This window comes from Empidonax traillii, unplaced genomic scaffold (genome assembly GCF_003031625.1).
Source record: "Empidonax traillii isolate 1590-97213 ecotype Southwest subspecies unplaced genomic scaffold, ASM303162v1 scaffold139:size1643147, whole genome shotgun sequence".
Lineage (NCBI taxonomy): Eukaryota > Metazoa > Chordata > Aves > Passeriformes > Tyrannidae > Empidonax > Empidonax traillii.
The window spans coordinates 833,756-859,289 of NW_020955332.1; the positions used below are offsets into that span (position 1 = coordinate 833,756).

At 36.2% G+C, this 25,534-nt stretch overlaps 1 protein-coding gene across 50 annotated transcripts in view; it reads right to left on the bottom strand.

Annotated features, from left to right (window-relative positions):
* RIMS1 (regulating synaptic membrane exocytosis 1) overlaps positions 1-25,534 on the bottom strand; it is a 319,154-nt gene that overhangs the window by 150,014 nt on the left and 143,606 nt on the right. For 46 of the 50 annotated variants that reach the window (XM_027884133.1, XM_027884178.1, XM_027884164.1 and 43 more), the window contains exons 4-6: positions 25,136-25,189; positions 21,337-21,680; positions 18,269-19,140 (exon numbers count right to left, since the gene is read on the bottom strand). In XM_027884133.1, the coding sequence (XP_027739934.1) occupies positions 18,269-19,140; positions 21,337-21,680; positions 25,136-25,189 (1,270 nt within the window). The remainder of the gene's footprint in view (positions 1-18,268; positions 19,141-21,336; positions 21,681-25,135; positions 25,190-25,534) is intronic. The other 4 variants (XM_027884132.1, XM_027884151.1, XM_027884129.1 and 1 more) reach the window with 2 other exon arrangements.

Here is a 25,534-nt window from a genome sequence, read left to right on the forward strand (position 1 = left end):
CAAGAGAGACTGATACTGGACCTGGGAATATGGGGCTAAGTGATTTTAAAGTATCTTTTACATTTCCCAATTCTATGCTGTTGCAAAGGCTGGAGACTTGCTGCTGTTTGCCTATTGCCCACAGTACAGCCTTGAATCTTCACTACACAGTGTCACACCTCAGTATTTTTCAATCCCAATCCTACTTCACTTTCTTCATCTACTTTTGCAAAGATGTGCAAGAGGTCACTAGAATGCAGTTTAAGGCTGTCTACCACAGTGAGCAGCTTGAAGAAGAAACAGGGATTTACCCTCTTTATAAAGCTATACATGATACATTAAGTGGAAGAGAATGCAATACTTTGATGTTAGCTGAAAGTTTTCTCCGGTCTTATCCTTTAAATTCCATGCAGAGCTAAGGCTGACTGTTGTCTTCCCAGGCATACAAACATTTTGTCTTCCTGATATTCCTGCTGCTGTTTCTGTTCCATCTCTGTTTTGACTGCTGTTCAACCCCGTTTTCTCCAATGCGTCTCTCCATATTCTGCCTTCAGTGAACTCTTAATTATCCTCTAAACTCTGCTGAATTAAATTAATTTTGCACATGGATATCTTAGTATACTTTATCTAATACAGATGTTGTTTTCAAGAGGATAAAACCTCCTTCATTACTTATTCTATCATAAATCTTTAGGATTAATTCTTCTAGTGAAAAAATTACTTTTCAAAACCAACTTTTATAGACAGTGCCATCAGCTACTTAGATATAGGGTTTTAGAGGTATTCGTTATCCTGAACACTGCCTAATCCCAAAGAACTTGCAATGGTGAGTCCTTCCTCTCACTTTCTCCTGTGATCCTTTAGATTTAGATGAGGAACTTATTTCAAATATAAAAGGAAAATACTGATGTCCTTCCCTGATCTGCATCAATATGATGATGCAGAAACAATGTAAAAAATAACCAGAACTGTACATTTATTATAACCCATATATTATTAAAACCATAATTGTATATTATACCAAACAAATATATTTTTTTATTCTATATACATGGGTTTAATGATTTTCCCCCTAAATAATATGCAAAAATAATAGTAACAGAAACACATTCCATTCTGAACTTCTTAAGGCTCCTAACAATAGCACAATACAGGAGACTGAGGACATTTCAATTGTCTTCTGCCAAAGAGAAATAATATACAGAAGTGTTTATTTGTTTCCTGAAATAAATTTCTATATTATTTATCCATGATTCCTCCAAAATGCAGAAGTCATAATGCATTAGGAATATGATTATTACTTTTCAGAAACACATTTACATTTTGACGTTTACTTTCAAAATACAGATCTTTTTTAGAAGCTCATTCCAAATAGCATCACTAATGTTAAAATATATTTGACACTTTCAAAATATAAACATAACTAAAACACAGACTTAAAAGCAAAATGGATCTTTATTCCCTACTTAGAATGAATATTTGCTACAATTAATACTTTACATTCTGAGGACAGAACATCACTCAAGCTGCACAGTCAAAAAGATACATAAATATATATTTTTTTTTTAAAAATGAAATATAAAAATATAACTAAAACCTCAGCACTATATAGCTCCTTATTTACCTGTCCCTGAATGAAACGTATGGAGCAGAAACTGAAGAAACCCAGCAAACATAGCAGCATCAGCAACAGAATGGTTAAAGCACAACTGGCATCTAGCACGTTGACGAATTCCAGCCTGCAACTGTAGCAAAACCGTAATGCAAGCAAAAATCCACTTCAGTGGGAAGGAGGCGATGTAAAAGAAGTCATAAGGTCCTTGCGTCCTGATTCTAAGCCAAATTATTCTGCAGTGTCAAACATTCGACACCACTGACACCAAACAGGGCGAACGAGAGTTCTTGTCATCAAAACAAATCTCTGCAGTGTAGTGCAAGCATCGATTACTGCATTAGTTCATACACGGCTGCTGCAATGACAAGGAGTTTCAGTCTCTAGGAGTTAATGATTTTAGGAATCCAGAATTAACAATCCTCAGGAAACAAGACAGGGGAAAAAAGGCTCCTTCCTATCTGGACAGAACAGGAAAGAAGTTTCTTAGTGCTTTAAAGCCAACAGTAGTCACAAGCTCAGGTACCTAAGTAATCAATACCACTGCTGCAGTTATTATTTATATTCAGCAGTGGTGCGCTAAGCAAGTTTAATGAACTGCATTGACGAAGACACTGTGCAAAGCAAATGTGGCTCTTTTAATTTATGTAAAACATCCCAAGATGTAGATTTACTTCTAGCATACTGAAAACACAATTGCCCTTGAAAAAAAACTACCATTTTTTACAAATTAATAGGACAATTTCATTATTTTTGAATACAATGGATGTGTGCAGGGAAACATAATTTTATAGAAGAAAAATATATTCCAAATAAAAAAGTTGGAAATAACATTTTGTATTCCAAATTACATATTCAAGGTAAAAGAGAAAAGCAGAACCCATATTCCAACATATTTGGGATAGCCAGATGGTTAGAAAATTACAGCTAATAGAATTTGCTAAAGTATTTAATCTAATTTAATCATATCCAAACCATACAACAATAAAACTGTTTCTTTGTCAGAGAGTCTTACTCTGTACAAACAGATGTTTCTTTGCAGCATATCTAGATACTGCAGGACTTCCAAAATACAATGCAGGACATCCAAAGTAAAAGACCTCTGCTGTTTAGAAACTAAAAAGCAAGCAAGCAAAGCAAACAAACGGAAGCTTAGAAAGGATAATATATAAATAATTAAGCTAATGAGAGCGTACAGCTCTTTCATATTTAACAACATATAGACCTATTAGTAATAATGAAAATACTCTTAATCAAGTTGTTCCCCTGTAACTCTGGATCAAATCCAAGGTACTGAACACTGTCTTTCACACACTGTCCTGCATGTCAGTCATCAGCAAAAGCTAAACAGAGATCCCTGACTACTGCTGACACTCAGTGTCCCCCGTAGCACTGTATTAGCAGGAAGACAACACAAATGTCTAATTCTGCTTTTTTCATGGACATGTCCGTGTTAGGAGATAATTTTTTGGAGGTGGACAATGTCCAGGCTTTATATATTTAAAGAGACAGTGATCATCTGCTACTGACCAGGGAACGTAGATCCAGCTTTGTCCTTAAGCCGGAAACATTTCCTGCAAAAGCAACAAAAGACAGAGTATGCCAAAAGCCTAATGCTTTCACAGCTCATCCACTGATCCTTCTGCATTACTCCTTGAAGGAAGACCTCTTTTTTTATCAGGGCAGGCATTTAGAGCTTTGCTTCACTTTCAGAACGTTCTATACCTGGATCCTGAATGTTCACCTCACCTTACATCACACACTAAACAAGGCATGGGATTTTGCCACAATGTAACTCAATAGATGAAAAATTCTTACAACCTCAGAATTTGTAAATGAGACTGAACTATATGAGCTTGTTTTCTGCCTTATTTAAAGTGTTCCTGTCATTCCCATGGCAGGTATGTGTCTGTGAAAAAATAATGAACCATTTTCCCAAATGCATTTAAAAAGGTTGTTTGTGACCCATGGTGTTGTTCAGGCTCTCACTGTCTCCCATTCCTCTACATGCCAACCCCTCTCTGCTCCTCCAGCCTCTAGCAGGCAGTCCTCAATGCCCCTTTTACCCACTGCCATTCTCAGCCACAAGATCCACCCAAGCTCTAAGTAGCCCAGCCTAACAGCTCCAGATTGTAGAGGTGTCTGCAAGTATTCACTGAAAAGCAAGGGAAGAGAGGAGCAACAGAAGAGTGTTTTGAGGTCAGAAAGAGCATTTTGCAGAAACAGACAGTGCCACCAACTCCAGTGTTCATTGCACATCCCTAAAGGTGGATTTCATTCCACCCAGCCCCAGCCACATGGAGCCTTTCTGGTTCTCCCAAAGGTTCATCTGACAGCTTGAGAAACAAGTCCTAAGAGTTAGCTTATTTACCTTTACATCCATTAACAGTATCAAAGCAGTAGGAAACTAACTGGAAATCTGGATACCATCTCATTGTCCTAGTAAAAATACATCATTAAGTTATAGCACACTTTCAATCTTTGCTTTGGATAGCTCTGCCTTTGTAATCTCAGGAGGTTTTACCCTTGCAAATTATTTTATTGCCACTATCTTCTGAGACACACTACACTATGCATCTGATACTTATATCTTGACTATCATGTTTTAGCTCTTCATAATCTCCCTGCTAATAGTTGTTCTAGATCATAATCCATGCATGATACTCCTCCATTTATAAAACTTTCTAAGATCATTAGAAAAGTAGGGCATTGAACAATCTCACACAACTCTACCATTATTCAAGTTTTAAGAGAACAAATTCAAAGCATTAAGCATACTATTCAGCTTTATACCTGGGTGAAAATGGAACTTTCCTCTAAACCAAAAGTTTTACAACACTTTTTTGGAAAGAAGAAAGCCAAAGAATGATCCCAAGCTTAATTCAGAAGCACAGAAAGAGCAACCTAATGAAAGAAACACCTATTATTTAAGTTGGAATTTAATTTAGGAAACAAGAGAAACAACAAAAAAAGATCCATGTTAAAATCTCCAGATCTCAAAGCCAAGTTATAATGGGAAAGATATTCTAATACAAATGCAGGAGTCTTAGATACAATATTAGGTATTTAATTTGACATTTTGTTCTGTAGCCCTGTCTGATCTGCTTCAAAAGGTCCTGACTATTGAGGGAGATTAACAGTGACTTGACAAAGCCAAATCCCACACCCCTCCAAGGAAAGCAAGGAAAAAGGACCTGGAAAACTACGTACTGGGAGGGTTATGGAGCAAATCCTTCTGGAATGCAGTCCTGAGCTCATGAAGGCTGATGGCATGACTGGGAACCATCAGCATAGCTTTACCAAGAGCAAATCATGCCTGACCAATATGGTTTCTCGATGTGCAGGCAAGGAGAGAGTAGCAGATGTTGTTTAATGTAACTAAAAATAAAATAAGCAACAAAGCAGAAATTAGGCTGTTGCATGAACGGAGGAACATGCTGGAGCTAATAAGTTTGATCTTCTATTTAGTTTATTAATTACTAAGGGCTAAATTAATGTAGTGCTGCCGTTACTCCACAACTTTCAATTCAAACCTCAATCTGAGCCAATCAATCCAAAGTGAAAGTGAAGTAACTTGTCATCTGCCTGAATAAAACAATGTAAACACACACTGGGAGGAAGCTGTGGTATGCCTCCCACTGGCATCCCAGAATGGCTTCATCATACTGTTTCTAAAGGTCCTTTAGGGGAGTTTTACAGAACAACACTCATCATTTTGCAGCAGACTGGAAGACTACTAGAAGACTACTAGCAGACAGAAGAGCATTTCTGCACAAACAAATGACAGGAATCTCTTCAAGCACACAGGTCTCCAAGAGCCCGTAAAGGAACACCCCTCTATTTATTGCTTCTGTACCCAGCATTCCAAGATCCACTGCCAATTTTTTAGTACTGTGCTGCCACCAATATTCTATTTCTCTTTCCTCCACCCCAACACACTTGATTGTTTTTGACCCCTCTGAGGAAAGTAATCATAACAGTGAAAACAGAAAGTAGACTGCTCACACTAGAAAATTTGTGTTGTGCCTTCAATTCCATGCATACAGTGGCTGAGATCTTTGCTATCCAACCTTCATGATCCAGGAATTTTGCAATGTGTTTATGTTAGTTATGTCATCTAATAAAAAAAGTCAGCATCTCCTCAGATAGACTGTTTTGACAGCTGACTTGACTGTGGATAATCTACTGACATCAAGACAGAACATCAGTGCATCAGTGTAAATCTGACAGTGCAGCCACTGTCACATCTACAGATGACTTTTGGACTTGCTCCGACATTACAGGATGATGAATTCACCTCTTTACATAAAGAGATTTTGTGGAGTATTTCTCTTTGTGACAAGGGCAGTATGTAACATTAACATACAATACCTGCAATACCTTACAAAGATCTGCTGGATAGCATTTTTTAGAGCCAAAGGTGATCTTAACCAAACTGTAATTCAAGAAGCAATTTGCTCAGCTATTCAATTGCTAACCAAAGCCAGATATTTTCAGTTAAATGGTGACCAATATGTAGGCACCGACTTTCCAATTTACTGATTGATGGTATCAAAATATTCTTTTTGTTCCCAGCTTCAACTATTATTTCTAGGTGTTGTGTCACCGTCTCCATAAAGACAGATTTCTCCCAACTTTCATGACCCACAGCATGGTGGATGTGGAAGACCCATATTCAAAGACCCTTCCCTGCCTGTTGCAGGGTAAGCTGTATGAAATGGTTGTGTGTCATCATTTCCTTTGATAGCCATAGTCTGGTACAGGCTTGTATTCACAGAACTAAATTCCTACAATCAATTCAGTGTTACTGTCTGTAGGAAGAGACTGCAGGCATCTAACCTGCCAAAAGAGAAGCCAACCAAAAAGTATCATCTTGAAACCTGGACTACAGCAAAAACAGGAGAATCAACCTACAGTGATAACATCATTACAGCTTATTTAATTCAGACACATGACCTTACCATTATTCCTTGAAACAACTTTTTTTTTTCCCTTCAAAAAGTCTCCACTCCCATTACACAATATAAACCAAAAAACAATGCATGGTCTGAACTAATTCCTGTATAGGCTGTGATTGAAAGGTTATACAGACAAGGGTGATAGACATCTCTGTGTCACTATTTTATTCTGTTTCTCTATTTCAGGACACATTTGACAACTTAATTCACACTCTTTGCTTTTCTTTTCCTTACTGTCTAAGTTTGTGAGGACATGGTTTAATTTCCGAATCCTTTTACAGTTCAGATTCTCCTAGACCCTTTAATTCTAAAAATGTCAGATTTAAAAGTAGAAATTAAAGCAGCACTACTATACATAATAACCTCTTAAAAAAAGAGTCTCTATTTAAGTAGTATTTTTTATTACTTTAAAATGTTATATACCTTCCAAACAAACTAACAAAAAATACTAAAGCCACACTTCTAAGTGCAGGGTTCAATGGTGACCATATTGTTTAAATGTTGTTAGAAAATTCTTTCCTAATCCTTATAATAATTTTCTAGGGCAAAGTAAGATTAGGTCCACAATAGCACAGATAGCTGATGGTATAATGGCAACATGCCTAATCTATATTTGTTGTTGTAGGGTTTTTTTTTAAGGGAACTGATGCTGATAGGTTAGAATTTTAAAGGATACATTTGAAGAGCAGTCAAAATGTAAATGGTAAATTTATTTAAAAGAAAAACTCCGTTTACTGGCAGGAAATTAATACCTTCCTAAATGTCTCCTTTCGGTGGCTTTTAGGAATACTCATTCCCTAAGACTTTCTGAGCAGTGAGATTCAAAACTTGGTAACAGGAACAGATTAACTAATTTGTTTTATGACTGACTTCAGAGCAACTTTTCTGTGGAATTTATTTCTAAGCATTCAGTTCAATTCCCGTTCACAGGGGGCTGTTTTGCCCTCTCCCAGACAGTCTCTGCTTAACAACGACAACTCCAGTACTGGCAAATCCATAATGTCTGTCTATGGGAAATAACTGAACCTACCTGGGTACACTGATAAGGTTCAGTGTGTTACATAACACTCCAGAAATTTTTAAGAATCTACATCTATCGACCTCTATTTAAACTGGTATTTGTAAGTTCCTTTGTGAAGTCCAATTTTATCTGTAAATGCAACTCATTTTTATACTATATTTTAAGTAAAATCTGAGCTGGTAGAGAATACCAAATTACCTGGCATAGCATGTATTTGCATGTAAACTTCTGTGGTAGACCTCCAAAGCACAATAGGCAGGAACTGGCATTCTGTCTCTGGGTGAGTCCCCAGAACTTTGGGGAGCTGAAAAAAAAATGGTTGTTCACTAGCCCTCAGCTCATGGCACTGATTAGTATTCACTGCCAATCAGAAGTTTTTGCTTATGCCCACAATTCAGCTGAGAGCCGTACTGAACAAACTGCACACGAGTTAGAGCGAGTCAGCAGGGGAGCACTGCTTTGCACAGCATGAGCTTCCTGCTCTACAAAGCTATGTGTCACTCCTACCCAAAACCGACAGGAGAACAATGCCAGGATCTGCAATGCCCACCTGAGATGTGGGAGCAGGGCTGAGGCACTCCAAGGACTGCATCCAGCTGCTTCAGAATGACATTTCTTCTCGTGACACCTGCTGATAATCTCTAATGCAGAACATTCTGACTTTCAAAGACTTGACAAAGGCAAAGAATAAAACAAAAATCTGCAGGATTTTATATTCACACATAGCTCCATTTAGTGCCTCAATAAGACTCTGGATGATGCCCTGTAACTACGCATCATGATCCCTGACGTATTTAACTGCAACAGAGGCACTGGAGTGCACATGTGCCTTCTAATAGCACACATGCATTCTATTTCATATAAACACCTCTATATCACAAGCATGTATGCCCTCCAAAAAAACTCTTGTCTTAGTAATGTTCTGAAACTACAATCAAACAAAGACTATGAAAACATTCATATACATTAATGTCTATTTTCTTTCTGCTCCTGAATCGACTTTACTGCAGCACTCCCAAAGCAGACAATATGCTCTCATTAAATAGGCATTTCTTAAGCATTAGGTCACAGAAAAAAAAATAAGTTGGAAGGAAAAGTACTTTGGGTAAGTAAGAAGAAAATATGCAACTTCACCAGAAGTATAAGTAAGATTGCTTAAGCCCAGAGTCATCTGTAAATGTTTAAGTCTAAACTTCACACAATTTTGAAAACTCAGACAAGAGTTTTAACCTTTCCCTTGTTATGTTTTGTTTGGTTGGGTGTTTTTCAATGAGGATAGGATTCAATTAAGTCAATGAATGACTGCTCCCATAGAGTAAGTGAAATTGTCAGTGTAATTTCCATATCCAGAATACATCCAATACATCATCTGCAACACTAAAGCTACAGGACATTGTAAATCTGCCTGTGGAAAAAAATGCACATGGAGGTAAGATCCTAAAAAGTTTCTTAAAATTACTGGTTTAAGCAGCAAAGTGTGCCTGCATTTCTAGATTCTCTCTGTGCCGAGAAACTGTCTTTCAGAGAGGCCAAATGAGATTTGACTGCTCCATCTAGTGGCTTGTTAAGCGGAACATATGGCTTTATGGGTTAAAAAGGGACAAGTGTGGAATTTTCTTTGAGCAACACAGCAAAACAAACTCTTAGCACTTAGATATTTTAATAGCATAATATATAAATGTAAAAATATTCACCTACTTTCCTGAACCTAACTTTAAACTTTAATTTATTCTCTTTTATATTTCTAGATTATTCCTATTTATTAGCTGATTTATGCTATTTAGTTAATTAACTTTATTTAGACCAACAAAGTTTTAGAAATTTTTCTTTTAAATTTACAGTAAGTTACAGTTATATTTGAGTTCACATTTCCAGTGAAAACACATCTTAGGTTTTCAATAAAATGAAATTTTCACTAGAATGAAATTAATAACAAGAAAAATAATAAACATATACACTGACTCTTAACTATTAGAAGTAAATTTAAAAGTTCATGTCTGATTCAGAAAGTGATTTCTACTCTGTGAATGACAATTCCTAAGCAAAGCTAGAGCACCACTGAGTTTTAGTGGGACAAAGAAGTATCTGCCCTAAAGTCTAAGTGTATTTCATGGCTATTCTAAAAAATACTGAAACTTGGATCCTTTGGAAAACTAATATAATAACATGACTAAGTTGTTTTAAACAGAACACTTTTTCCAACAATAATTTTGAGAATAACTAATTAGAACTGAAGCTCATATTGCAAAGGAAAGAATTACCAAATTGTGGACTTGGTTAGAAAAACTATAAATTTTTTTAAATTCTTTAAAAACTTTAAATTATAGTAATGTATATTACTAAATAATAAAACACATGCAAAGTAAAATCAGAGAAATATGTGATGTTCTGCATTTCCACTTGCTACATGTCTGAAAACATTTTGTCTTGAATTACACATATGAATGAAAGGTAGCCAAGGAATATAAAATAGAAGGTGAGAAACTGTTAACATGGGCAGATAGTGGTAGGAAAAGGAGGAATAGTTTTCAAGTAAAAGAGAAAGAATTTCGATTAGATACTACCTTACTCAGAGGGTAGTGAGGCATTGGAACAGGTTGCCCAGAGAAATTATGGATGCTTCATCCCTGGAAGTGTTCAAGGTCAGGTTGAATAGGGCTTTGAGTAACCTGTTCTAGTGGGAGATGTCCCAGCCTATGTCAGGGAGATTGAAATTAGGTGATCTTTAAGGTCCCTTCCAACCCAAGCCATTCTACAATTCTATGAATATAACCATTCTGCTTATTCCTTTACCACACACAATTCCCACAGCTAACATCATGGATATATTAAGTTAGGACCCTACATGCATTAAAAACCTCCATTCTTAAATTCTCTTTAGATCTGCATTTAAAATTGCAAAATAATCCCACGGTAGATATGGCCCAAGTGAACCATACAACATTCATTTCTCAACTTGCTCAATGGACCAAGTTAGACTTGGTCTAATTTGCATGTAAGGTACAGCAAAGCCACGGGTCACAAAGTAAAGAATGCTGATATTTGTTTTTCTAAAACAGAAAAGGTCATGTTTACAGACAGGAAGCAAATGTGAAAAGAAATTATTCTAAGTAAAATGTTTTATTTGAAATTCCTTCAGGGCTTGAAAGAAGACACAATAACATATTTAATACTGAAGGTCTAAAACAATACTGCTGTAGGCTGTAGTATTTACTGCATAGCATCACAGTACTTCAAAGACCTACACTCTTACAAAATACTTTGTTTAACAATTAGAAAGTTACTCATAAATAATTTTTGCAGTCAGCCAAGGGTATGATAAATGGAAGAAAAAGGTACTGAGTAATAATATGTCCATGCATTTAATAAGCATATATTTTATTACCATCAAGGTAAGTTGGAGTCATGTACTGAAATCTCACAAGATTAGGTAATATACAAACATAAAAAGAAACTCTGGACTCCACTGAACTTGCAAAATAAATGCAAGGTAAGAAAAAAGCAGAGAAACAAATAAGGAACAGTGTCTACACTTACAGCAGTGTATTAAACAGTGTCAAATGGATTATCATTCATACTGTGTCCTTAAATAATCCCTGGAACAGTTGTGCCCTGGTTCAGCTGGTACTTTCTGTTTACTGCTAGGCAGGAAACAGGCCAAGAATAAACCCCAACAGACAGCTTCCATGCAGTCCCTCTCTTGAGGAATGTAAGAGCTTCATCGTATGGAAATGTGCCATGTTTCATTACTTGGCCAAAAATGTCAAAGAATGGCTCTTAAACTTACTAGTACAGTAAATATCACCCCTGAGACCGTATGAGATGGGTATATTTGAAACCGTAACACATGTGCTTGGCATCACAGGGGAAATGGAGATAAGAATCAGCTTCAGAGGTTCCAAAGTGTAGGTGGGGAGTTCCTAATTTTGAGGTTTATAAGTTGTACAGATGGAGAAAGAAGAATCGAAGAAACCGTAAGAGAAATGCAAAAACAATGAGCAAATGTGGGAAAATAGTTTTCAGAGGGACATTCAGAATGGACAGGAACATAATGAAATTACACACATTTAGTCAAAGGAAACACAGACATCTCATAATCATTACTTTCTCTCTGACACAATCATGTTTTTCCTAGAGATCATTTATAAGCATACTGATTTTGGAGAACTAAATAGGCCAGTCTATCTACTCAAAGTTGTGATTAAAGGAAGAAACTGGAATGGTTCCTTTGTTACAGTCATTAAGTGCATTTTTGTAAGCAAAATAATATATCAAAAAATATGGTATGCAAAAAATATATGCATATAAAAAATGCTGACTAGAAGGAGCAGAAGAAAGACTCATCCTCTGGCTATAACACCATACCATGTTTCAGACTAGCTGAGTTTTAACTCCAGTTCACTGCATAGCTGTAGTTTGAAAAGTGCTCAGCAGCTAAAATTAGGGCAAGTTTTTCAAAAGCTTTTTCAGCTCCCTCTTAGGCCCTTACAAAGTGCTCCATGACTAAGAGCTCCCACTGCTTGTCTCTCGCACCTGTTACCTCCAATTGTTTCCACATGGAAAAAAACTGACTGCTGAATGCTTTTGAGAATCAATCTTTCATGAAGAAACCTAGAGAAGTTCTGGCTTTTTCTGCAGGTCCAGACACCTGAAATTAAAGGTACTCTGGTTGTTAAGCATTAAGTCTTTTTAAAGATACGACTCCAGTCTGTCCATGCTTTAGTATCTACCCTTTTATAATGCAAATAATCATTTTACTACTGGAAAAAATACTATTAGGAATAATTTCTTGATATTTCATTAATTAAATGTGCAGAACAAAGGTAAGTGATGAGGAACAAGCAATTAATAAAACCATGAACATGTGAAAAATCAAGCCACACAGAAGACAGAGCATGTTAATAGTAATGAAAGGCCTTGCCAACTGCAACAGATGTAAGAAAGAAATCAAGATTTAACACTTTGTGACATCCTCTCAGTAAGTCAAAAACCAGATTGCTATTAGATAAATTTGTACTGGAAATGGCTATCAAATGTCACTTAAAGGGTAACAAAAAAGGATATGATACAGATAGGAATACTGTAGATTTAGCCCAACATGTTCCCAACTTGGCTCAGAGCCTTTCATAGGAAAAACAGCAGTATTTTTAACATAGAGCAAGGTCAGTGCAGGGTATGAAGAAACTGATTTTTATTTTCCAGAATCCTCCATTTCAATTGAGTAAGAAATTATGATTACAATTATCCTTAACTTTGCTTATCTGTCCTCAGAGTTAACATGCTTTCATGCAGCAAGCTTCAACCTCCCTGACAGTAACTAAACCCTCCAAGGGAAGAGCACTCACTCAACCTCTTCCTCTCCAGCTTCTTCTTTCTGTTTGCCTTTTTTTTCCCCTCTTTCTTTTCTAGGCTATTCAACCCCAATCCACCCCACCTTTCCTTATATATCATATTTTATAGACCTTGGTGAAACCTTGCTGTTTTCCACAAATTCCCTACAGCATGTTCACAGCCTTCTTAAGGTAAAAAAGAAAAAGGGTTTCATTAGGATGTTAAAGGAAAATTCAGCCACATGTCTTCCATGACATCCTCATTTATATGGTTACATATCTCACTGAAGTGCTGGATATCTTGGCAACACTATAACCTTTTTCCTTGCCTGTGTTTGGCTTATCTCATTTACAAATTCATGCATTTTAAATAATTTCATACACGCAAAACAGATTTCTTAATGCCCAACACTAATTTAACAAGCCCCACACTAATTTAACAAGCTCCATAAGCACTGTAAATAATTTCAGCTTCTCAAAAGCACTCAATACTGATAGCATTGATTAATGTTAGCTCTGACCAAAATTCTGAAACTACAGCCATTTTAGCTTATATTTTCATTAAAATATGAATCAGATGTAGATCTAAATTACTGCACAAGGACCACAAGATAAATTGGAACTAATTTCTAAGAACCAACAAGTTTCCTAGCAAGAGTATTTTATTTTACATTAAGTTGAAGCTCAGCCACACTTTTAAACAAATTCAGCTCCAGTTTTAAAACGCCATGCCAACTCCATGCAAACAGATGTTAAAATATCCTAGCAGATGTTGCAGTAGAACTTGACTTGCCTACACTCCAGATTGAAAATACCTTAGCGAAAAAGTTTAACTAAAAAAACATTTAAACCCAGCCTCGTCTTCTCTATAGCCTTTTCCTGATGTTTTCCTTTGGTCCCTTTGTAGACACTATTGCATGTGTGTGGTTTGTCTGACCCCACAAGCTACCTTCTTTGCCAACAATGCTTACAGAACTTGGAATGAATCACCAGGGCAAAGATTTCATATATGCTTTCCTTCCCCTGGCAGCACCCCTAAGCACAAGCATCCAAAGTGACACCAGGAACAATAGAAGAAGACGGAGAAAGGGACCAGATCCTCTCCTCCTGGAGCTGAGCCAGCACGGACATATTTGTTTGTGAACCTCTACTCCTGACCTCCCTGTCCTCTCCTCCTGCTCACAACCTCCTTGCCTCACACGTGGGCATAAACCTAGAAAACAGAAAGTTGCCTGCCCATAACATTTTCTAACCAGAAGTTAACGTCATCAGAATGAAATGAAATGAAATTGGGTCGCCCTGTTCCTCACAGTACCGTGCGAAACACACTATGAATGAAACAATCACACCTTCAGTGAAAGAAACCAGAAAGTCATCTCAGGAGGTCGTTTTTCAAATAAATCCATTAGCAAGTATATAAGAGTGAGTTTTACTTAGCTTTTCAACATTTTGCAGACAGTATGTGAGTGTTAGAAATATTTTCAAACCTAAACAGTGTGAACAAAATACACATTTAGGCAAATACAAACAATAAGTATGCAATATGTAAAACCATTAGAACATCTATTTACATAAAAGTACAGGAGGAGCTTTCAGTACCTCTTCACATTGCTCCAATTTCCAACATTATTTTATCTTTTAGTTTCAAAGACTTCATGACAGAACTCTAGAACATGTCTTGTATCTATCATGGGATAAAATAATTTTTGTACAAAGTCATCTGGGCACATATCTACTAGTTTTACACAGATTCTTCATTTTCAACTTTAACAACTTTTCACAAACTTACTCCAAATACAATTTGCTTTCTTCACTGGATGGCAGTAGGCAGAAGGTGTTCTCAGTTTTAAAATGAGGTCTGGATTTCGTTTTTACTAGTATGGTTTATGTTATCCTAGTATGTCTTTGAAGCAAGCACGAATGTAATTTATGCCTTCTATAAGGACTCCTTTTGCTTTGCCAGGACTTCACTGCAAACTCAGTCCACCTATTGTTCAGCTATTACAGATTTCAGAATGAGGGGTCCTACAGCCTCAATTAATAATAGAAGAAAATTATTATCAGCAATCAGTAGTAGTGTCTTGTAAAGGGTGCAATTTTTTTTAAAAAGAGATTTGACATGATTTACTCCAACATGGAAACAACTTGACATAAATATCTTTGGGTCCTCCACCAAAGAAGTGAAATCCTGGTGGATTGCAAAAGAGATTTATTTTTGGAGAGAAAGTATCTTCAAGTGCTTGTAAACCCTTTGTTTTTAATAATTTTGAATAAATACATATTAAATGGTTAGAGGAAATAACAGGGAATGTACTAGCTAGAGTTGCTTGCTTTTTTTTAAGGCTTCTTATGCTCAGAAGACAGGGTAATGCAATACCAAACTGTTTCTAAGAAATGAAAATGTTTAAAAGTAACATTTGCACAGTATCTACTTTATAGGATGTTTTTGGCTACTGATGTTCAATACAGTCTTAACTGTTTTATCTATGCCTTATATTTCTATCGATCGGATATCATTTTCTTTTAAACACCTTTGTAACCTTTTGTTCATACTACCTTCCATTTTATTTTTTCAAGATAGAACTGAAAATAGTACACCTTTATCACCTAGTTGAGGACTGCTTTATATTGGCACTCACCAAATGCAAACATTACTTTTAAGATCTTAGGGGTTTTTGTTGGGGCCATTCAAAGTTGAGAAAAATTTATTTCCTATAATCCTACCTTTCTAGCTTCATCTATATTTCTTTGGCATCAGGTTTCTGACAGAGCTGATATTTAGATAAGAGAGGACGGATTCCAGGTCCTCCTGGGCTTATAAACTAGAGCATTAAAACTGAAGAAATGGGAGGTGAAATTCTGTTTGTAACAATGCTGCTAAATTGTAAAGAATGGTGTTATGACCATGGTTACAATAGAAGCATTTTTTTATTATTTAATTTTTTTTTAACACTACATCTTTTTATTGTAGCGTATTTTCTTTTAGAATATTGGAGAAATTCTGAAGTATTTCCTCAGGTGATAAAATTCCTTGCCTTTCCATCTATTCTTAGGAAATACTTGCATATTAGCTCAAGTACTGCTGAAAATGTAATTGTAAATATAACTGGATACTTTACAATCAAAAATGCTTCTGCTTTCTCATTTGTATTCACATCTCCTAGCTCCTTTTTATGTACTATATCCCCCACACTTCCAAAGGCTTTCCACTTACAATCCTTGTCATGGGAAAAGTCATATTGAAAATGAGGCAAAAAAATTAACAACTACATCCCACAGCTATTAAGCTAAAAAATATACGTCTGTAATTAATGCATTTAATGCATTGCATACCTCCTTATATATATATTTATATATACACATATATTTATAATCTGATCAATAACACAGTGCTAGCTTACTGACACTTAGATGTAAGTTCTCAAGGAATGCTCGACAATGCTAATTAAGTATTGAATTGGCAGTGGTCAGACAGGTCCCTAACACTCCTATTAATAATTTTTATTCAAATAAAGTGAGGTAGCACTCTGATGCAATACAAACTAAGGTCTCCACTGTCTAAGGGGGAGCTGAAATATATTTGAGAATTAACCAAAAACTTGATTCAGTTATTGAAAACTTAAGCCTTTAGCAACATTTAAAATCCCGGCAGCAACTACTGAAAGGTTTAATTTACAAAGGATCATTATAAAACAAACTATATCAACATATTGATACCAGTGTCGTTCATGCTGGACTTGACTTTCACAACAACAACCTTGCAATTTAAAATGATAACCTACACTGAATATAGGAAATCTTTTCTGCTTCATAAACAACCTCAAATTGATAAACATAATGAAAGCAAAAGATAAAGATAGAAAATAAATGTTATACTACAGACTGTTACTACCAACTGAGGGAGTCATGGAAAATTTCACAAATCCAAATGTCAACATAAAACATTGTCACAAAATAAGAAAAGAGATCTGTTCTCTTAGAAAGACAGAATAGTTGAGACTGGAAGGGTCCTCTGTAGGTCCCTAGTTCAAACCTCCCTCCTCAAAAGATTACACAGGGACTTCTTCATTTGGGTTTCAAGCATCCCTGCAACATCTCTGTGTGATACATTGCACTAATTGACCAAACTCCCAGTCACAAAAAGGGAGAGTTTTTTTATGTTTTAGTGTAATCTGGAATAAGTTCAGGGCATGATCATCATCCCTCCTTAAAAATGAGCAGAAAAGCAAGCTTCCATATTTTAAATGGAATGTTTAGAAAGTTAAAACATACTATTCAGATGGGATAGGAGAGAAATGTTGTCTCTCTTATTTGTATACCTGGAATTTTAGGGGATGCTAGGAGACCACAACATCAGATAAAGACAGACAGACAGGTCAGCATATATGAATTAAAGACATGTCAGGAAAGTGCCAGGAGCTAAAAGGCAAGGCAGACAAAGCCTTTGGCATTTTCAGTATGAATACGAAGAGAAAACTTCCAAGTTACAAACACAAGTAATTAAACTAGAGAGCTAAAAGCTATTTCCAAAGACACAAAGAGCTTTCAGCTCACTGTAGTGCCACTTAAAGACAATGCAGGGTTATAAGACAGTTGCTAAATTCTATCATAGTCTTTTCTGACAATGCTTATTCACCGTTCATGAATTTGATTCCCTTCTTCAGTCAGAAGAAAGGCTTTGTTTAAAAGCACACAGTGTACTACAACTTATTCCTTATTGCTGAGTGCTACCATCAACAGAGCAAGACAAACTGAAATAAACATACTTGTTAGCTTGGAAGAACATTCATCTAGACAACTTTGTTAATTCTCATTTCTTTCCTACATAACACTCCTCTTGTCCCATATCTTGTCCTTATTAACAATGAACTCTGGCAGATTTGTGATATTTTAATGAACATAGTAAAATTTATATTTCTTAAAACCGAGGTGTCGGTAAGATTAGATGCTTTACAATGGTCTTTCTGCCTCTGCCTCTTACAGAACTCACTCTTCATTTCAACTAATCCATAGAAAACTATTCTACATACAGACAAAAGAATGAAGCAATGACCAAAGAAGTATAGATATCACTGAGAAAGTAAACTGGAACCCTAAATTCTGTCAGTTCTATGTGAAAGAGAGATGAGAATGAAAAAGAAACTCATCAGCTGATGCTATCTGTTACCACCTCATCTAAGAATGTAGAAGGAAACATTGTAAAGCAAATGTATCAGGTATAAGACACTTCTCGGTTGGGAAAAAGAAAGGCAAGGGGAAATAGAAAGGTATACGATTACAAAAGAGGCAAAAGAGAAAGAAAAATACAGAATTTTTTTTTTTTTCCCCAAACCATGGCCATGTGCATAATATACAGAAAAGTCCTTACCTTTTTCACTGACACTTTCACTTTCTATCTCCACATCTTCACAGCTAGTATATTCTGGTGTTGATGCCCCTTCTTCCTCTGAGCTACTAACTGACATCTGCCTTTTCTTTCCGCCTCTTTTTGCTCTATGAGGCTTTGGAGGGGATGGCCGCACTGATTCCGACTGGTCAGAGCTAAGGGAATCATTCCTTAGCATGGTCTCCATTTTCTCCCGCTTTGCTTTTCGCATGAGAATAGCAGAGCTAGGATCAAGGCGGCTCTGTTTTATAAAGGAATCGTGGTTCTTGTATTCTACGTGTTCTATAGGAACTGGACTATGCCTGGGAGTTGGTGGGCTATGATTAGTTAATTGTTTAGAAACAGAAATTCTTACATCACCTGTTCTGTCTATAGAGTACGACCTCTGAGTTTCCACAAGGGATTTTCTGTCCTGAGTTCCCTGTAATTGTGAGCGTTTTCCTAATTTATTCTCAGGTACCTCCGCTTCCTCCATTTCTGTGTGTGGCAAAGCTACATCACTGTGTCTTCTCTCGTGTCGTGCTTTAGAAACTTTCGCATGCATGCGCATCTGCTGTTCCTCAGGATGCGGTTTTACAGGGTATCTTGCCAGATTGGGGTCACTCCTGTAACGGGTTTGATATTCATCTTCCTTCCTTTGTTTTTCATCATCAGGCACTTTGCCTTCCTCAAGTTTCTCTGGCAAGTCTGAGTAGTCCTGTGACTTGCCTTTCTCCAGCCTTCTGCCTTCATGCCGCTCTTTGCGCTCCCTGTCGTCTGTTGGTCCTTCTTTTTGAAGTGAGGATTTTGGCACACGCTTACGCTCACTCTTTAAACCTTTGCCATTCTGGTCTGAAACCAATACTGCCTTCTTCCTACAATGAAAAGGAGTACAGTAATATGAAGGATTGACCGGAAAATAGAAATACTTGCATACACAGTTATGGAAAATAGATTATAAAGCAAGATAAGCTAAAGCAAAACAGAAAAGTACAGTATCCATTAGCATGATCTAAACCAATTAATCCTTCCATCTTACTTTTATTTTCTAATAGCAAACAAAAACATAAATTATGTATGGTCCAATTAATGACTAAAATAGAAATAATTACATGGAAAAATACAAATAAAGAGAATTTACCCTTGTAAGTAGGAATACTCAAAGTTGTCTCTGCAGTAACTGCAGCACTATGTCAAAGTGCTGGAGTATATTCTCCATTTTTCAGGCAGGAGTTATGAGAGTTACAGACTAACCACACAATATGAGTGACCTGACAGTACAGATATAAATACCACTAAATGGAGTATCCACCAAATATTACAGAAAAAAGCACTATGGATATAAAAAGTGCAAAAGATAATATAAATAGAAACAATATTTGACCTACTTTACTAGGTCACTCTAAAAAGAAGTGCCTATGTTACAAGCATACAAAGAAAATAAAATTGATTATTTGAGATAAATTAATAGCACTCCTTTCTCTAATAACAAAAGAGGATTAAAATTTTATTTCTCTATACAAAGTACAAAACAATGAATAATGAAGTTGCACAAAATTTTTTTCTCTCTTCTTTCATATCTGTTCTGGGAAAATAAGCAAGCCAAAGAATTGTAAGATCCCCTTATGCTGGATATTTTTATTTCTCTCATCATTCCAGTTGCCCTTTTGTTTACCACTTCACATATGAATCCATTGATTTTGAAGAAGGATGAACACAGCTATAAAGGATATTTGAGATCAACTCACACCAGGACAAAGTCGCTAGGATTTGTTTTGTGGCACTGAATCTTCCCTTCCGCAATTAATATGTCTTTGGATTACATATTAAAGCTCATCACAGAGATCCTCACAGAAGCATATAACAGAACAAAGTTGGACATCATCCATATTAAACTCACATCTCTTTTTCCCATCTCCTGTTCCTCCTGAGTTTTTGGCAATAAATGAGACCTTATCTTACCATAAATAGGTATTTTATAGGACTTCATTTGGAACACTCAATGACAAGTAGAGAACACTACTTTTTGTATAATTAAGATAACCATCTTACTTTTGGAAGCAAAGCAGGAATAGAAAGCATTTTGCTTCCCTACAACTGCTCTGGGAGCCTTCCCAGTGTCACGGGGGAAAAAATCAACTGAATTATGGGAGGGCACCCTGTGTTTGTTTACATCATATGTATACATAACACTAACCTGAATTTTGATACAGTTAAACCCAGAGAGATCTCACCCAGAGACAGATCTCATCTCAACAGTTAATTACTAGCCACTGCTCATCATCCATTTTCAGCTCCAACAGCTATGAAATCTTCTACAGCAGACTCATTTTGTTGCCACAGGCTCCCTCCTAAACTGCTCTGCCATCTGCCAGTCAGCAACCAAAAGAACAGCAATGGCTTCATTACATTAGTCTCTCTTGATTTGCTACTCCTCAATCCATTCATCACTGTGAATTCAGCTCAGGAATTACCTCATTTAACCATTTATAATAGTTTGCTTCTAGTTGGCTTTATTCTTGCATACAAACTGGTACCATTCTTGCATACAAGATGGTACCACTGCTGTTCTTTATGAATGTTAACTTTGCAGGTGTAAATGAGCTATTTTAATTGTATTATTTTTAATAATAAAACTGGAACTATAATTGATAAAAAGATGACACATGAGGATAACTGACAGAACTCCACAGATCTTGGGTTTTGATTGTTTGGGTGGGGATTTTTTGGGGGAGTGCTGGCTTTAAAAATTCGAGTAAAGTTAAAGGCTTGTTCTTTGTTTAATAACTTTAAAATACCTGCCAAATTTAAGATTTATAAGTAACCTACAATTCTATATTAGAAGTGTACACTCAAATGCATTGAAGTAAATGGGAATATCCCTAAAATATTTTTTCACATCATTTCTGTTGCACAGAACAAATCAGATAATGTATTTGCTAGCAAAAATTTATTCTTCCCTGGTTACTAAATCAACTTACTCTCTGTTTTTGCACAGTTCTAAACACACACAAGGTGCAGCTGAACTAGAATTTATAATTTTGAGGCTCTACCAAGACAGAAAGCATTACCTCTCTTTTGGAGGTTCACTTCTAGATCTTGATGAAGCTTGCTTTTGGTCCGGGCCCATAGCTGGCTGGGATACTTCTGCTCCTTTCCTACGGTCAGAGTGTACAGTGGAAGAAGAGATTTCCTGTGATGAGGCAGCTGCTGTACTTAAGGGAGTCTGTGATCTCGATCGCTCTTGAAGTCTTGCTTTCTTTTCCCTCGGTGCATCCGATCTTCCACCAGTCGCTGTATCACTCAGTGTTCCGTCCTGGCTGGGTGAAGGCTGTGGTCCACTTCCAAAAAACCATGCTCCAGATTTCGTTAGGATTTCTTGTTGCTTTCGACATAAATTGCATACCCACATAACCTAGTTGAAGACAACAAGAAGAGTCAGCGCAACTACCTCTCAACCCTGAAATGCATGCTCACTATCACAGAGCAGGTACGATCTCTCACTCTCTGAACTAGTGACGCTGGTGCTCATGACAGGACCCAGAACATGCTTCTCCAAGCACTGACTGCACTGGCTAGAGCCAAGCATCCTACAGGCACATGCTATGCAAGCTTCTCCAAAATGTGTTGTCAATATACATCAGTCCTACCTGTAACAATTGGTCCCTCAGCCCAGCCCTAGCTCTCTTCTAAACAGACACCGACAACATGACCAATGCTTGCTGCTGGTGTTGATGCAACTTGGGGGGTGGGATGAGCTGTTTTCATTGGTGTTAATCACTGTCAGGACAGACAAGCCTACCGGACTGTAAACAGGGCTTGGACCTCAGTTAGTACTGAGTCCTGCCCAGCTAACTCAACTTCCGTTGCCACAGAAAACCGACACAGTATTTTCTTTTAATTAAATTTTCTCACATAACATAACTCAACATTATCCTTAAAAAAAAACCAAATCATGTATTGTGCATGGTTTTAGCTACATCTATAGAAACTACTTACCAGAGGTGTAAAGTAAGGCCTAAAGAAATCTGCTAATAGCAACTAAATACACCAATGAAATGAATACAGAAGTCCCATAGTTTGTACTACTTGGAAATTACCATTTACCATCTCTTTAAGTTACAGCCGTAAATAACATATAAACAAACATGTCCCTGGAAATCACAGCTAAGCTGTGTACATAGACAGTTGTGCTTAGGATTTTTTTTTTTTAATTCCTTATACGCAAATAAACAGGATCATATACATGAAACAAAAACTCTACATTTCAAGTCTATATACATAAGACAGTCTAATGTACAGGATCAACTCACCAGAGAAAAATAAAAAAGTTAATCAAGCCTCTAAAGTGTGTGAAAATTTAAGAAAAAATTGAGACAAAGACAAAACAAGTTTTGAGGCAGAACAAAAAAGGCAAAATGAATGAAGAATACACAAGAGAGAGGATTTTTGCCAGAAATAAAAACAGAAATACGAGGAAACAAAGCTGATCAATAATAAGGAAAATCGTAATGAAAATCTTTAAATTTCATATGGAAAGAATAAAAGAATGGGTGAAATTGTAATGAAGGTAAGAAGGATACTACAAGTTAGAAGGCAAAATATGCTTAAATTATTTTGTGTAAACACAGGAATGATGCAACATTCACAAAATGATACAACAGATGAAAATTAAAAAGAAGAGAAAAAAAACACTTCATGGAAGAAACTGCAACAGGACAAACATCTGGTACCAAGCTCTCTTATTCTCTGGCCTGGGGAGAAAGTGCATGGCTTACAAGGCCATGAAAACTTTAGGCATTTTACATATTAAAAATAATTGAGATTTATTTAAAACACACCAGAATAGACTATTTGTTTAGATTTGAAAACTACATCAGAACTTCCAAATGCATGTCTGCACTGTTTGACCAAACCATTCAGAAAAGACATCCAACTCTGGATTCAACTCTGGATCCGGGTTGCACCTTTATCAAAAGATGACTGCTATATTTCTTCTATTTAAGAAGGATAATAATGTACTTAGTAATAACTTAATTAGAAAAACCCCAACCTTAATCAAAAGCTACATATATTATGATAAAAACAGATAGCCCTGAATAGGATAATAGGAATGGTAATTTTGACAAAAATAAATGCTAGTCCTTCAATCGGAAAAAAATCATTTGATTCCAAAATATCTAATTTCCTCCATCTAGTACACCTCATGAACCAGAGATTCAGTTTATCAGACTATCTGTTCTAAATAGAATAGACTTTTAGTCTATCTGATTATTATTACAGGTATTAAAACAAACCACCAAAACTAAAAGGAAAAAAAACCCACATTTTAGAATGCCTTTATAGAATCTGATACAGTTGTTCTTATCAGACAGCAAGAGTGTGCATGCACATGTATTTGTGTATAAAATCTATGTCAATGCTATAAACTAAGGCCAGTAACAAAAAATGCCATTACCTGTATTTTATCATTTTCCAAGAAAAGTTGAAAGTAGTATTAATAAAAAAAATTAATCAACTAGAGTTTGTTTAAAGGAAGGATAAGGAATACTAAAGTAAAACTTAAATGTTCTAATAAATTACACATGTGTGTATGTATGTAAGCCCATTTAAATGCGTAAAGATGGTAACATACTTCATTTACAATTTATCTCTGATAATATAAAATACGTATAAAGTATGTAATAAAATTCAATAAGTTACTGTTAATTTACATAATCAGCTTTGATACTGTAATTACTTTTATGCAAAACATTACGAGGTGCAAACAAATCGAAATAGCAAATGCACAAATAGACACTGAAAAATACAGAATACTGACAGAAGAAATACTAGACATTTAAAAGCAAAACCATTTGCTTACACTGAGCTTTAAACTCTGCAGTTTGGACACCATACAAACCAATCACCATAGATTACACATGTAAGAAATCTCCATTATACTCACATAGAAGCTACACTACCATCCCTGCTTAGGAATCTCTTCAGGAATTAACAAATGCTACGGTTGCCTTGAGATATATTCGGTCCAAAAGGAAAAATAAAAAGCTTTTCTTTAAGAGGAAAAAAAAATCAAAACTTGAGGTGACAGAAGAGTTTCAGTGACAAAACTGTATATTGAAAAACATTTTTAGAGAAGTACGTGGAGCAAGCAATTTAGCGGCATGCAGGAATTATATCCTGATTGAGTATACTGGGATGTGGTCCAAACTAATCTAAACTAAAGCAGGTCTGTGTAATAACTTATCTTAACAATCCACAGATGTTAGGCAACCAAACAAATGCCCTGATGAAGGATTACAGTTCTCTAATGTGGCTTCTAGACCTCCGCGAGATGCATCAGTAAAATGAAGAGCATTAGACTATTTTATTCTGGCCTGTCACTTCAAAAATAGTTTCTGTTTACTCTCCTCTGGACAGTGAGCTCTGATGCAGTACTACAGTAAGTCATTGAAGACACCCAGCGTCTGGTTTTTGTTGTTGGATTGTTTCTGTTTTATTGCATCCTTGTGTATGTCAATGCAATTCCACACACAAAGCTATTAAAGAGAACCAGTAAAGTGTTCTTCATTCAAAGGATTCAGACACATAGCTCTGGAAAAATGTGCACTTTCATAGCATAGCAAAAGGTTCTGGGCTTTAATGCTACTTAAAAACAAAACAAAACAAAACAAAACAAAATTAAAAAAAAAAAATAAACCGAAAGAGACACACACAGGACTCAGCAGAGGTGGGTGGGTCAGTGGTTCCCACGGAAGATTCACGTGAAAACTTTACAGGCTGCGTGAAACATGCTGGAAGGATCCCATGCTTGCCTTCATGTGAAATACAAAGTATTTCATTCACAGAAAAAATATTCCCCAAACTTACTCTTACAGGTACTGATGAATGTGATCCACAATGAGGAGGAACAGTATTCCTGTACTAACACAACATGAAATTCCAACTTGAAAGAGCCCATAGTAAATAATATATACAACTATACACACAGAAAAAGAGCATTTTTAATTACAAAATAAGAACAATTCTTCATAATTACATATTTTGAACTTGCATTATAGAATGCAAATAAAAAGGCTTTTTTTTTTTCAAATTTGGAAACTTCCAAACATGCACTGGAAGGCTAAAGCCACATTGTGGGGGGCACAAAAATTATACCAAATTTGTATGACACATGCCAGGCAAAACTCAAACTGAGGTCAGAGCAAGTTCCCTAAGTACTTCACCCAAGCCCGGATTCTGAGGAGGCTCCCTAAGGAGCACACTCCT